Source organism: Nannospalax galili, unplaced genomic scaffold (assembly GCF_000622305.1).
Source record: "Nannospalax galili isolate Female #2095 unplaced genomic scaffold, S.galili_v1.0 scaffold1234, whole genome shotgun sequence".
Classification (NCBI taxonomy): domain Eukaryota; kingdom Metazoa; phylum Chordata; class Mammalia; order Rodentia; family Spalacidae; genus Nannospalax; species Nannospalax galili.
This window is the reverse complement of record NW_008334665.1, coordinates 2,491,035-2,504,121: the sequence shown is the minus strand read 5'-3', so window position 1 is coordinate 2,504,121 and position 13,087 is coordinate 2,491,035. Positions and strand designations below refer to the sequence as shown.

Here is a 13,087-nt window from a genome sequence, read left to right as displayed (position 1 = left end):
TGCGTATTAGGATTATTTTTATGGAAAAGAGGAAGAAGTCTCACCACATGCCCATGCAAGAAGAATCGAGGTCACACTTTCATTTCACACTGAGGACACTGGGTTAGGCTGCTACCTAGCACAGAAGCTACTCACACCGTGGCTGCGTCCATTTACACTGAAAGGCTCTGGCAGCTCCGAGGTGTTCACTTAGGTGAACTTGCGATTTGTTCCCTTGCATGTCCTGTGTGGACTTGTTGGGTCTTTCTCTATTATCTGTCCCCTTACCTGCATCTACAACAAGTTCTTGATTAATTTTTAAATCTAAAAACTACACTTACATGGTATGTTTAAAAATAAGACACATCGTTATGTCACAAGCTTCAAACATGCCCACTATCCTAAGATATGCAGTGGTTGGAGAGCCTAGAAAACGCAGTGATCTGGGAGCAGGACCACGTGTGCTAACGTTCAGCATAGTTCTGGATGCCCAGGACAAACACCAGCCCCCTTCTCCAGGAGAAGCAGCCGAAGGCAGAGGTCAGGAGCACTGCTCAGTTTCTCACGACTCCCAGGGCCCTTTCATTGTTCAGGTACGGTGAGAAGCACAGACCTTTAATTTCAAATACTTAGGTCTGCTCACAAAGCCCACAAAAGAACATCGATTCAGGCACTTTACACTGTCCCTTTTGTTTAAATGTTGAAATGTAAAAACCTAATAAATTTAAAAATATCGACCAATGTGATATTGCCACAAGACCCACAGCCCACCACGCCTCATAGCTCACATTTGACATTTCCTCTCATTTTGTATATGAGGAGGCCATGCATCACAGCAAGTCAGGCTTTCTAGTAAACATTCTCATTCCCCAAACACGGCCTGTTGGTAGGGCAATAGGCCAGTTGCAAACCACAATTCTCATTTATAAATGGTGTTCCAGCCTGGTTTTTCATTTATCTCTGTCACACGCAGAATGGCCTCTGCCCTTTCTAGAGTCTCCAGTTGAAACCCTGAAGAGCTTCCGTCGGCCTACCTTGGTACACGGCTTTGAACCCAGGGGAGGCGATGCTATCGTCAGACTGCAGGTGGAGCCACATCTGATTGCTCATGCTCACAATGAGGTCAGGAACGCTGGAGCCGGTGAGCCTGCATAGGACAGAAAGGGTCAGACCAGCACTGAAAACAGCAGGTACACTGACTTTATCTCAGGTGAATCTCGCTGCCTTGGACAACCAAATATAGAATATATCTGCTATTCTTCAAGGAAATCTCCAGCAGCTTTTCATTCATATTAATATTTAAACAGCTATATCACTGATATTTTGTGGTAAGTGTCCAATCACATGTTTTTCATTTTAAAAATCAGCTACAGTGAGTAACCATCCCATATGCCTGAACTGAGCTTCCCAGGGGCAGGACTTAGAGCACTAAAAAGGTACGAACATATCCAAACAGGGAGAGTTGGACATATATGAAGGGAAATTTGGTCATACATGTGACAGGGAGTCAAGCGTTGTGACTGTAGTCTCATGACTTAGCTCCATCAAAGGGAACTGGTTTCAAGGTGGAAACTCTACAAGTTGATTCACTAAGTGCTTGGGGCACCTACTCTAGAATCATCACACACCCTCACCACAAAATCCCTTAAAACGTACTATAGGTAATCATACGTTATTCGCAGCTGAAACAGACTTGGAAGCAATTATTGAACTTCCTCTGCATATTAACATCCAGGTTAAACCAGATGGAAGTTTCCACGAAGAACTCAATGTACATCACAAATCAGTCACAGCCCCTGTGTTGGCGGCCGGTAAAAAGAAACACTAATTCCATTGACCGAACTCAACATACTGACAGAAAAGCGTGTTGAAATAGGAAAAGTGCAGGAAAGAAATCAATTCAAACAAAACAAATGTCCCTAATCAAATAGGAAGCTTTGCTTTCAGCAGAATGGTTCCAGGAATGTGAACACACGATTTACTCCATCAATCACAGCATCTGTCTATCAACCCAACGTTCTCATCACGGCATCCAATACCTGCATCTTCTCACGAAGATGAATGGTGGTCATTACATGCCACGTAACTTGGGCCATGTTACACTCAGATTGGAAAAGGACTGTGTTCTAGTGAGTGCTGTGTGCTTGCTGCACACGTGTGGCTGGACTTGGTCCTTGTTGGACGATTGCTCTTTGCATTTGCTTGTTTGATTGCAAGAGAGATTTGTTTGCTTTTCTGTACATGCATATTGTTGAGGTGTAACAAGCCAAATGGCACATGGATGACAATGCCAAGCTCTGCGGCATCTTAGAAAGTGAGCTAGCACCCAGGTTCCCTCTGAGAGAATCACTAGACCCTAGCTACCTCTTGATTCTGTCCCTTCTCCCTGCCCTTCCCTCCTGCTTTGCTCAAATAACCACAGTTGCATCTGCTTTTACAAAGCATTCTGTAAGTGAAATCATACTTTGTAAAACACTTTTCTCAATAAGATTTGGGCGGATGTTACTTATGAATTTCTTTGCTTTAATTTCTACCTAGAATTCATTTTATATGCATATATAAGAGGTGATTAGTCTTAGTATGTTTTAATATTTTCCTAAGAAAATATGACATTTGTGTTGGACAGCTTTCATTGTCAACTTGACACAGCTGGGTAGAGGCTACCTTAACTGAGGAACTGTTTCCATTGGACTGGCCTGTAGTCAGGTCTGTGGGACATTTCCTCGGTTGTCTGGTGTGGGAAGGCCTAGTCTATGGTGGGCAGGTTTTCTTGTGTTGTATAAGAAAGCAGGTTTGTGCTCCAGGTTCCTGCCTTGACTTTCCTTGACGATGAACTGTGCTGTAAGCCACATAAACCCTTTCATCCCCAAGTTGGTTTTGGTGAGTGTTTTATTAAAGCAATAGCCGTCTGACTAAGACAACATTTAATGAGGTTGTCAGAATTAGCATGAAGAGACCATATGTACTTTTCCCATTGTGATAATACTAGCATTTTAAAGTCGATAAATATTGTTTTAGCCTGGATGTGATTGACCTGTCTTGTACAAGTCCTCCCCCGCCACATGTATATGTGATATATGGTTTATGTGTCTGTGTGTACCTCTCTACATCACATATGTAGCCTTGGGAATCCACACTGCTGTTAATACAGTACACGTCCATCAAATTCCTCACTGTGCCTCTTAAAGTCACCTGAGCACCCTCTTGCTGCTGGCACCACTAGCCTGTCCCTAGCCCTGTATTTCTTCATTAATGTTATTAAGTAAATGAACTCACAGCTGGCCTTTGGGACTGGCTCTATCTATGTGACTTAATTCCAGAGAGCAGCCTTGTGCTTCTCACCATCAGCTTGTCCCACCCTGGCTGAGCAGAACTCATGCAGCAGATACTCCACTGCCCCTCAAGTGCTCCCTGCTTTGGTAGGTGACCCACAAAGCTGGGGTAACCTTGACGTGCAGCGTTTCCCAGAACAAAGACCTCTCATTGTTTGATAAAATTTCTCAAGAATACAATTGTTTTTTTCTAAAGGAAGCACCAACCGGTCTTCAGGGCGAGTGGACCATCTGTATTCCTTACCTTGCCTGTAGTTACTTCCATCCTTAGTTTCATGACCCTTTTGAACTTTTCACAATATACGTTTTAATTATACTAAGATAGCTAACTGTTAATCAGTAATCACAAATATTTTGGCATTTTACTGCATATTTGTCAGTCCATGAAATATAAAAGAATCAAATTTCATAGTTTTCCATTTCATTCTTCATTTTTTTTGTTTTTATTTTTTTTAAGCATAACTCATTTTTATTGATTTCTTTGTATTTCAGACAGAACATCCCAAACAATCTTATTCATCTTTATACCCACATCCCAAATGGCACCCTCCCATAGCCCCCTCCACCCCCTCACTGAAGCCCACATACTCGGTCATCCCTGTTACTGTCCACTGTGTTGTCAGTGCCCCCAGCCGTTCCCCAGTGCAAGTCCATCCTATGCGTCTAGTCAGCCTATCTAGAGTTCCTTGGGAGCTGTACCTTCTTGAAATCGTCTTAAAAATCGAGTCGTATGCATATATTTATGTATTTATTATTTATCGTGTATGGGTCTGTGCATGTGGCAGCATTTGTGTGGAGGTCAGAGGAAGCTTGAGGGAGTTGGTCCTCCCGCTCCACAATGTAGATCAAACTCCCAGGATCAAACTCAGGTCATCAGGCTTGGTGGTAAGTGCCTTTACCAGCTATGCAGGCTCACTACCGTCCCCCAGGTTCTTATAGACTTCAAATACTTCATAAAGGTTCTAGGTTGTCATCTAAGGAAGCATGTGATGGTTTTCTTCTCATTACTCATTTCATAATTGTTTAGGTCAGCGTTCAAAACCAGGTCTTTAGGGCATCTTCCTGACGTGTAGTCTTATGCTTCCCCACCCCCAATGCTAAACAGTCTCTAATATGAAGTATTTTATTTTTCTACAATTATAAACATTTGGGTATTTTCTTGAAAAATTACTTCTGGCCATTTACAACTTGGTGAGAGAAAAGTCTCCGTCTAGTCATATGTAGGAATGGTTTTTACAAACTGGTCAGAATCTAAACTAATGATTTTAATTAACCTTGTAACCCATACACCACTGAGCCACGTGCTCTTGTGATCTGGGCGCTTGATCTTGATCCCATGGATGTGATTTTGCTCTAACTAGTGAATGAACGTGGGTGTGGTTGAATTAGTAAATCAAAGCATTGATTTATATTTATATCTTCATTGAAAACAATGAAAATTTACAAGAATATTTGACTTCGTATGTATGAGATGTTTTAGGCCTAGTGATGAAAGGGCAGGATTGTCCGAGCACCAAGGTGGAGCCGAGTCTGTAGTTCCCTAGTTGATGCTTGAGAAAGTTTTGAATAAAAAGTTTCGGTTAAGACCTGGCTCTGGAGCACAGTGCCAGGCCACGTCTGGAGGAAAGGGTGCTCTGAGTTCTAGTCCACTCCATAAAGCTAAAGTTAAGAGTTGGGATGTTTAGTGAGGTATAACTGTAATGTTGACATAGTAACAACTCAGTGTTAATCTAAAATATTTATTGAAATGGGCATTGTTGCTTTGAATAAGTTGATTCTGGAAAGGTTTCAAATGCATTTGAGTCAAGTGATTGTTTCCAAGTCAGTTTCAGGGGTTGCGATGTATGGAGCTTGTGATGAGGTTGCTGGGACCCACTGCAGCACAGGACGACACATGCACACAGTCCATACAGTGCCATGGTTGCGCACAGTTTGGTCAACTTTGCGGTGTGCATTTGAGAGTACGTCATTTCCAAATGCCACATCTTGCTGATCTACGTCACTTGTGATTGTCGCATAGTATGTGTTTGGTTCTTCTCACTAGTTCTTGGAGGAAGATCTTCCTGCAGCCCAAACACTGATGAGCCTCTTGTCCTTGTGGGTTTTCATCATCCTCGTCACATAAGGAATCTGTCCCATTTTCCTGACACTCCAGGGAAACCTTCTTTGGCTCTTCCTGTCCTTGTGGAGAAGTCTGTGGCTGCCCGCCCCCCCTTCAGAACACACTGTTCCGTATCTTAGGCTTCTAAGAATTTTCTCATCTCATTGCTCATTAGATTTATTGCAGTGTGCTAGAACGAGGTCTCCTCACATCGAACTGATGGCCCTCGGTAATTACTTAAATGTCTGTTGCCAGTTTTGGAGAGATCTTGGTAAAATCTCTTAAAATGGTACTTAAGTCCCATGTTTTCCTCTTTTACAAACACATTTCTCTGTACACCCCATTTAAACATTTTTCTTTTTCTATTCATTTTTTCAATGTTTCATTAAATACATATGTTTATACATAGATAGATATTAAATAGACGATGATGATAGATAGATAAATGATAGATAGATGATAGATGGATGATAGATGATAGATGGATACATAGTGCTTCAAGTAGCTCTTACTAGTCCAATTGAAATAATAGGTACTCACTTTTTAAATTTTCAGGTATTTATGGGGCTGGAGAGATGGCTCAGCAGTTAAGAGTATTGGCTGCTCTTGCAGAGGACCCAGGTTTGATTCCGAGCACCCACATAGTGGCTAACAACCATCTGTAACTCCAGTTGCAGGGGAATCCAATGCTCTCTTCTGACCTCCATGGGGAATTACAGGATATGGGTGTAGCTATTTTTGAAAATGACAGGATCCTAATACCTTGCATTTTCCATGCTGTCAGTCTTTGGCAGTGTTACCGGGTGCTGTTTCTGAGTACTCCAGGTGATACTGGTGGGCTGACAGACTGAGCCTGAGCAAGGGTAGGACAGCTTAGGACACTCCGTTTCTTTTCCTTTCTTCTTCTTTTCTTCTTTTCAAGTGTGTGTGTGTGAGAGAGAGAGAGAGAGAGATGTGCATGCGTGTTTACATGTGTGTGAGCACACATGCCCATGTGTACTCGCCCGTGGAGGCTCCAGGCTGATGTCAGGAATTATCCTCAATGTCTCTTTCACCTTATTTTTTGAGGCAGAGCCTCTGAGAGAGAGAGAGAGAGAGAGAGAGAGAGAGAGAGAGATGTGCATGCGTGTTTGCATGTGTGTGAGCACACATGCCCATGTGTACTCGCCTGTGGAGGCTCCAGGCTGATGTCAGGAGTTATCCTCAATGTCTCTTTCACGTTATTTATCACAATTAACTCTTTTTGAACTGATTAGTTGGATGTTAACTTTTTTAACTTGTTTAAAATAAAAATAAATGTTTCATGGTTGTTAGTGTTTCCAATTCTAAAAAAAAATTTAAACTACTTAAAACAAATGTTTTCTTTGAGTGCATCTTTGATGTGTCGAGACAGAACTGGGTTTATTAGGACGAGCAGAGAACTGTTGGGAGCAAACAAAACCCTCCTCCTTGATGCCACTGCCGAAAGAGGAAACATTTAATAATTTGTAACTGAAAAATAAAACAGATGCTGGCTTCACTACGACACTGAACATGCCCAGAAGACAGCATTTGGAATTGATTTCTTTAAATCAGCCACATGTTTGACCAAATTGATCATACAAGATGCATGTATTCATTTAAAGTTAAAAATAGAATTATCTGAATTAAACATTAAATCATGCAATCCATCTGCTTTCTAAATAAGCTTCTCTTTGGGAGGAAAACAGGTCCTTTTACTGCAGCTGTGGGTTCTCTGCCCTCCCTTGGCCTGAATCCCTGCTGACAGCACTTGCTGCCCCTCCAGTCACACTTGCTCTGGTCTGTCTCTTTTGTGGTGATGGGGATGGAATCCAGGGCTTCATGGATGTAAGAAAAAGGATCGACCACTGAGTTTCAACCCAATCTTGTCTTTTTTCTTTGTATAGAACATTTTCCAGAAGCCTTGAATTTGTCAGCCTCTGGGGTTTTGGTACACTGGAGGTCCACATAATGCCCCCATCCCTGGAGCACAGGGAACCCTTGCTCACCAATCGGTGTTCTCCCGGGTATTTCTTAAATCGTAGGCAGTGGGACTCCTTTCCTCCAGGTCCCTGTAGAACTGTGCACATGTCCAACTTAGACTGAAACCCCAACATCCCCCTGGAGTGGGTGAGAAGAGGATGGAGAGCATCTAATGGTCCCACTTCTGAGCACATCTGCCAGCTCTCCTTGCTGAAGAGTGTGGCATCTTTGCTCCTCCTTTCAAGGCACGCATTTGATGGGGGGATGGCTGACTGGACTCTGACCCCTCGATGCACAGCCAAGCCCGGCAGCAGCTCGTAGCTGGTAGCTGTCCTTTGGGGGTGTCAGGCAGTACCCCTTCTAGCCAGTACATCAGGTGTCTGTCCACGTCTCTGACAAGGAGGATCTTTATGTTGTTCTCTGTTTTTAAGTTCTAAACAGAGGGGAAGAAACATTGGTGCTGGGGAAGTTTATTCTGCTGAATAGTAATGAGGTAACAGCCCTGACTGATGGCCATGTACCTTCACACGAAGCTGCTGACCTGTGTTGGAAAACTGCTACACCAGATTTCACCCAGCTTGTATTCTCAAAGGCAGCCTGCAGTGTAGTTCTGTCTGTGTGACAACCTCAAAAAGACAGCACTGTGGTGAGAGGAGAGTGGGTCACGTAATGAGGTAACAGCCCTGACTGATGGCCATGTACCTTCACACGAAGCTGCTGACCTGTGTTGGAAAACTGCTACACCAGATTTCACCCAGCTTGTATTCTCAAAGGCAGCCTGCAGTGTAGTTCTGTCTGTGTGACAACCTCAAAAAGACAGCACTGTGGTGAGAGGAGAGTGGGTCACCGTGACTCTGGCATGATGGGAGATGGGGAGACGCTGAGGAAATTGGGAGGGAAGGAACTGCCCTCAACCTTGACTCTGGTGAAATCTGCATAAATGCTGTGGTGCTGGGGAAGTTTATTCTGCTGAATAGTAATGAGGTAACAGCCCTGACTGATGGCCATGTACCTTCACACGAAGCTGTTGACCTGAGTTTGAAAACTGCTACACCAGATTTCACCCAACTTGTATTCTCAAAGGCAGCCTGCAGTGTAGTTCTGTCTGCGTGACAACCTCAAAAAGACAGCACTGTGGTGAGTGGAGAGTGGGTCATGGTGACTCTGGCATGATGGGAGATGGGGAGACGCTGAGGAAATTGGGAGGGAAGGAACTGCCCTCAACCTTGACTCTGGTGAAATCTGCATAAACGCTGCATTCATGTTTACAGAGTGACACATCAAATTTGCGTTCTACTGTATGCTAGTTTTAAGACAAAAATGTGCTCAACGCCAGGGTGAAAAAAGCTGAACATGTCACAAAACCCGGAGCTGAAGCTCATAGGCACCTGGCGTGTGTCACACCAGCACCTGCTTTCTCACATGAGAGGTCCGGAAGGCAAGTGGAACCAACCTCTAATTTGATGATTTTAATTATAAATCAGGCAGCTGAGAAGTCATTTCCGGCCCCCAAATAAAACGTAACCTGTGCCTGAACTGCCTAGTAGTCTCTGCAGCTCAGGCCCTACACTTGGTGAATTCTTCTGAAGGAAGTAAGGTACATGGGGTGATTTAAATCGTGTTTCACAGGCCATTTGCCTGCACTGCGTTGATGCAGTGTGAGGTGCAGATTTCCAAGAAGAAAACACACAGTATGATCTCCTCCATACGCAGGCCTTTCAGAGATGGAGTAAAACATTCCCAACATTTTCAGGAACACGCCTGGTGTCAGGAAGGCACAGAGCTGCTAGAGGCAGAAGGCAGTTTAGTCCTCAACAAAGCAAGGGGCAAGACCGTAAACTCTGGTCTCCTGGAGCCTGCGTTTACAGCCTTACATTTTCATATTCATGCACAATTTTCTCAGTACAGAGGGGAGTTCGGTGAGCTACTACTTAGTCCACCTACTGCCTAGACTGGCTCCAGCCACTCAGCAGTCTGGTTACATTTGAAATGCATCACTACATGATCCAGACAGATGGGAAGGGATGGGACACGGATATGGAAGTCAGCTGCCTCTAAGTGTAATGAGGGGGTAGTTTATAGAACAAGCATTCATAATGGCGTATATAATGTTATAATCAGGGATGGCTTGTGGGTGCTGAAGTCCTGATGTTCCCCAGGACCACCCTCATGACACTGGTGTGAGCTGTGTCTTGTTACTTTGATTCATATGTACCTCTCACACATGTGTGACAGACGGCTTGCTGGGCTGGGATCCATTGCAGTTAGATGGCCTAGAGAAGCCCTTACATCAATCATTTGCAGTCTCTCTTTTGAATTCACTAACCTGAGTCAGAATTAGCAAGTGTTCACATGCTGGACTGTATAAAAATTACCAAGTCCAAACCTCTTGATCTTAAAGGTCAAAGGGATAAAAGTTGATAGAGGCCCCCAAGGGTATCAGTTCATCAATCTATCCTGCTCGGGTGCAGCCAGACTGCAGTATGTGGCTGAGGGGTCTTGTGAATGTGAGACACAGTCTTCCTCCCCTCCCCCCACAGAACAAAGTGTGAATGAAGAGACAGGGCATAGGCAGACAGAAGATGCCTTTGAAGAGAAGGGAGGGCAGGGAAAGGAGGAGGAGGAAGGGGGAAGGAGGAGGAGTAGCAGGAGGAGGAGGAACAGGAGGAGGAGGAGGAGAAGGAGGAGGAGAAAGAGGAGGGGGAGGAGGAGGGGGAGACTTTCTCTCCTAGGAAGAGGTGGAGGTGGATGAGGCAGAGAAGGTGGAACAGGTGCTGGAGGAGAAGGAGATGGAGGAGCTGGAGGAGGAGGAAGTAGAAGAGGAGGAGGAGGAGGAGGAGGAGGGGGAGGAGGAGGGGGAGGAGGAAAGCAAGCTGTTGGGGCTCAGAATGGAAAAGAAACAGCAACATAGGGCATGGTGACATGTGCCTTTACTCCCAGCCCTTGGGAGGCAGACACAGGTAGATTTCTATGAAATTGAGGCCACTCTGGTTCACATCATGACTCCCAGGTGGACTCTGACAAGGGAGACCCTGTCAAAAAACAATCAAATGACTGTGCCTTGACTCCCCCACAACCTGAGCAAATCCAGTCTTCCCAACACCACATCCTGTTGTCCTTCTATCCTTGGGCACAGGCCCACTTTTGCTCTTAGCACCTCAGATCTCTGGACTACCCCTGAGTCCAGACCCGCCCACTGCTTCCTGATCACCTGCACCCAGACCAGCTCAATCCTTCAGTCTAGTTTCCTGGAGCCTTCCCAGGCTGTCCCCATACCCAGCTTGCCTTTGCACACCTGAGACCAGCCTTCTATCCTGGCTGTCCCCACCGCCAACCTGCCTGAGATTCTGGAGACCAGTCTTCTTCCCTGGTAAGTCTGATCCTGCCCACTCTGCCTTGACTCCCACAAGCTGAGGAACTCCAGTCTCCCAGACCCCACATCCTGTTCTCCTTTTAGCTTTGGGCACAGGCCCCTTTTGGGCTTAGCAACTGAGATTTCTGGACTACCCTCTTAGCTCCTGACTTGGGCCTCTGTGGGAACTCCTAAGTAGCTGGACTAGAGCCATCTGGTTCCTCTAATATAAAATCAAAAGAGAGAACCTGAAGTCTAGACCAACCAGCTTTCGTACCCAATAGGAAAACAAGAAAGGCACATCAAGTATACAAACAGATGCAGACTTAAACCCAACGAAGGAAGGCGTGAGTCTCACACACTGAATCAGAAGCAGAAAAAGAAATCCACATGCCAAAATCACAACAAAATATAGTAATATGAAAAAACCCAAATAATATTGCCCTGCCTACAATGAGAACCCCCAGAGATGACCTAGGATGCAGAATTTTAAAAAGTGACCATAGCCATATCAAAGAATTAAAAGAATTTAAATAACGCACAAAGAAATCAGAGAACTAAAAGAAGACAGGGATAAATTTCTGACTGAATTCACAAAAGAGAAACATTGAAGAAAACTAAGGCTGAAATGAAGAAAGATGTGAAACACTCAATAAGCCAATTAGAAATGACAGGAGGAAACCTCTCCAACAGGATGAATGAAATGGAAAAGAGAATATCGACTGGATGATAGAGTTGACAAATTGGACCAATCAAATGAAAATTAGGAAAAATTTAAGAAAACACAGGAATGGAATATGCAGGAATTGTGTGACACCACGAAAAGACCAAATCCATGAGTCATAGGCATACAGGAAGGAGAAGACGCTCAGGAAAATGGTATGGACCAGATCGTCAACAGGGTTGTAGAAGAAAATTTCCCAAAATTAAGGAAAGACATGTCCATACAAATACAAGAAGCACATAGAACATGAAACACACAGGACCAGAAAAGAAACTCCCCACAGTATATCATGGTAAAAACACTAAATGTACAGATCAAACAGTCAATACCAAAAGCTGCAAAAGAGAAACAACATGTCACACACACAGGAAAGCCCATCAGAATTACAGCTGACTTTTCAGTGTAAACTATGAAAATCAGAAGAGCCTGGACCAAAGGACTCCCAGTTCTAAATGACCACAGATGCCAACCCAGATTAATTTATCCAGCCAAAATGTCTCGAAGGGGAAAGAAAAATCTTCCATGACATAGATAGGCTGAAAGAATTCATGTCCACCAAATCAGCCCTTCAGAGAGTTCTTGAAGCAATACAAAGAGCTGAAGAAAGGAACAACTATACCCAACGGATAAAAGAAAGAAACTAAATGAAGGTATAACTGTGGAAATGCACAGTTAGACCAAGAATGCAAACAGACATTAAAATGATGGGAACTAATGCACATCTTTTAAAAATAACTTTAAATATCAATGGCCCGAACTCCCCAGTTAAAAGTCTCAGGTTAGTTGAATGGATTAAGAAACAAAATTCATCTAAGAAACCCATTTCACTTTCAAAGACAGGCACTACTTGAAGGTCAAAGGATGGAAAAAATATTCCAAGAAAATGGTACTAAGAAAAAAGCAGGAGTTACAATTCTAGTATCTGACAAAATAGACTTCAAAATAAAACTAATCAGAAGAGATAAAGCCAGTCACTTCATTCTGATCAAAGGAACAATTGACTAAGAGGACATTACAATAATGAACTTATATTCACCAAACTCTGGTGCACCCAAATTCATAAAACAGTACTACAGGACTTTAAGACACAGCTTAACCCCAACTCACTAATAGCAGGAGACTTCAATACCCCATTGTCTCCACTAGACAAATCAAAAGAACAAAAAGAGAACTAACAGAGAGACATCTGAATTAAACAATACCATACCTCAAACGGACCTAACAGGCATCTACCGAATATTCCACCCAAGCACCAAAGAAATTTTTTTCTATTCAGTACCCCATGGAACTTTCTCCAAAATCGACCACATACTGGGGCGCAAAATAAGCCTCAACAAATACAAAAAAAAATTGAAATAATTCCATGCATTTTATCAGAGCACAATGCAATAAAGCATAAAATCAACACCAGAAGAAAGCCTAGTAACTACACGATCACATGGAGATTAAACAACACACTCCTGAATGATGAATGGGTCAAAGCAGAAGTTAAGAAAGAAATAAAAGTATTCCTGGAAGTAAATGAAAAGGACATTACAACACCACAAAACCTCTGGGACACTTTAAAAACAGTCTTAAGAGGGAAGTTCATAGTTTTAAGTGCTTACATTAAAAAC

At 43.5% G+C, this 13,087-nt stretch overlaps 1 protein-coding gene across 1 annotated transcript in view; it reads right to left on the bottom strand.

Annotated features, from left to right (window-relative positions):
- LOC103731132 (CUB and sushi domain-containing protein 1-like) overlaps window positions 1-13,087 on the bottom strand; it is a gene marked incomplete at its 3' end in the record, with an annotated part of 1,440,296 nt that overhangs the window by 91,937 nt on the left and 1,335,272 nt on the right. The window contains exon 12 of the mRNA XM_017797230.1: window positions 1,014-1,126. Coding sequence (XP_017652719.1) covers window positions 1,014-1,126 — 113 coding nt within the window. The remainder of the gene's footprint in view (window positions 1-1,013; window positions 1,127-13,087) is intronic.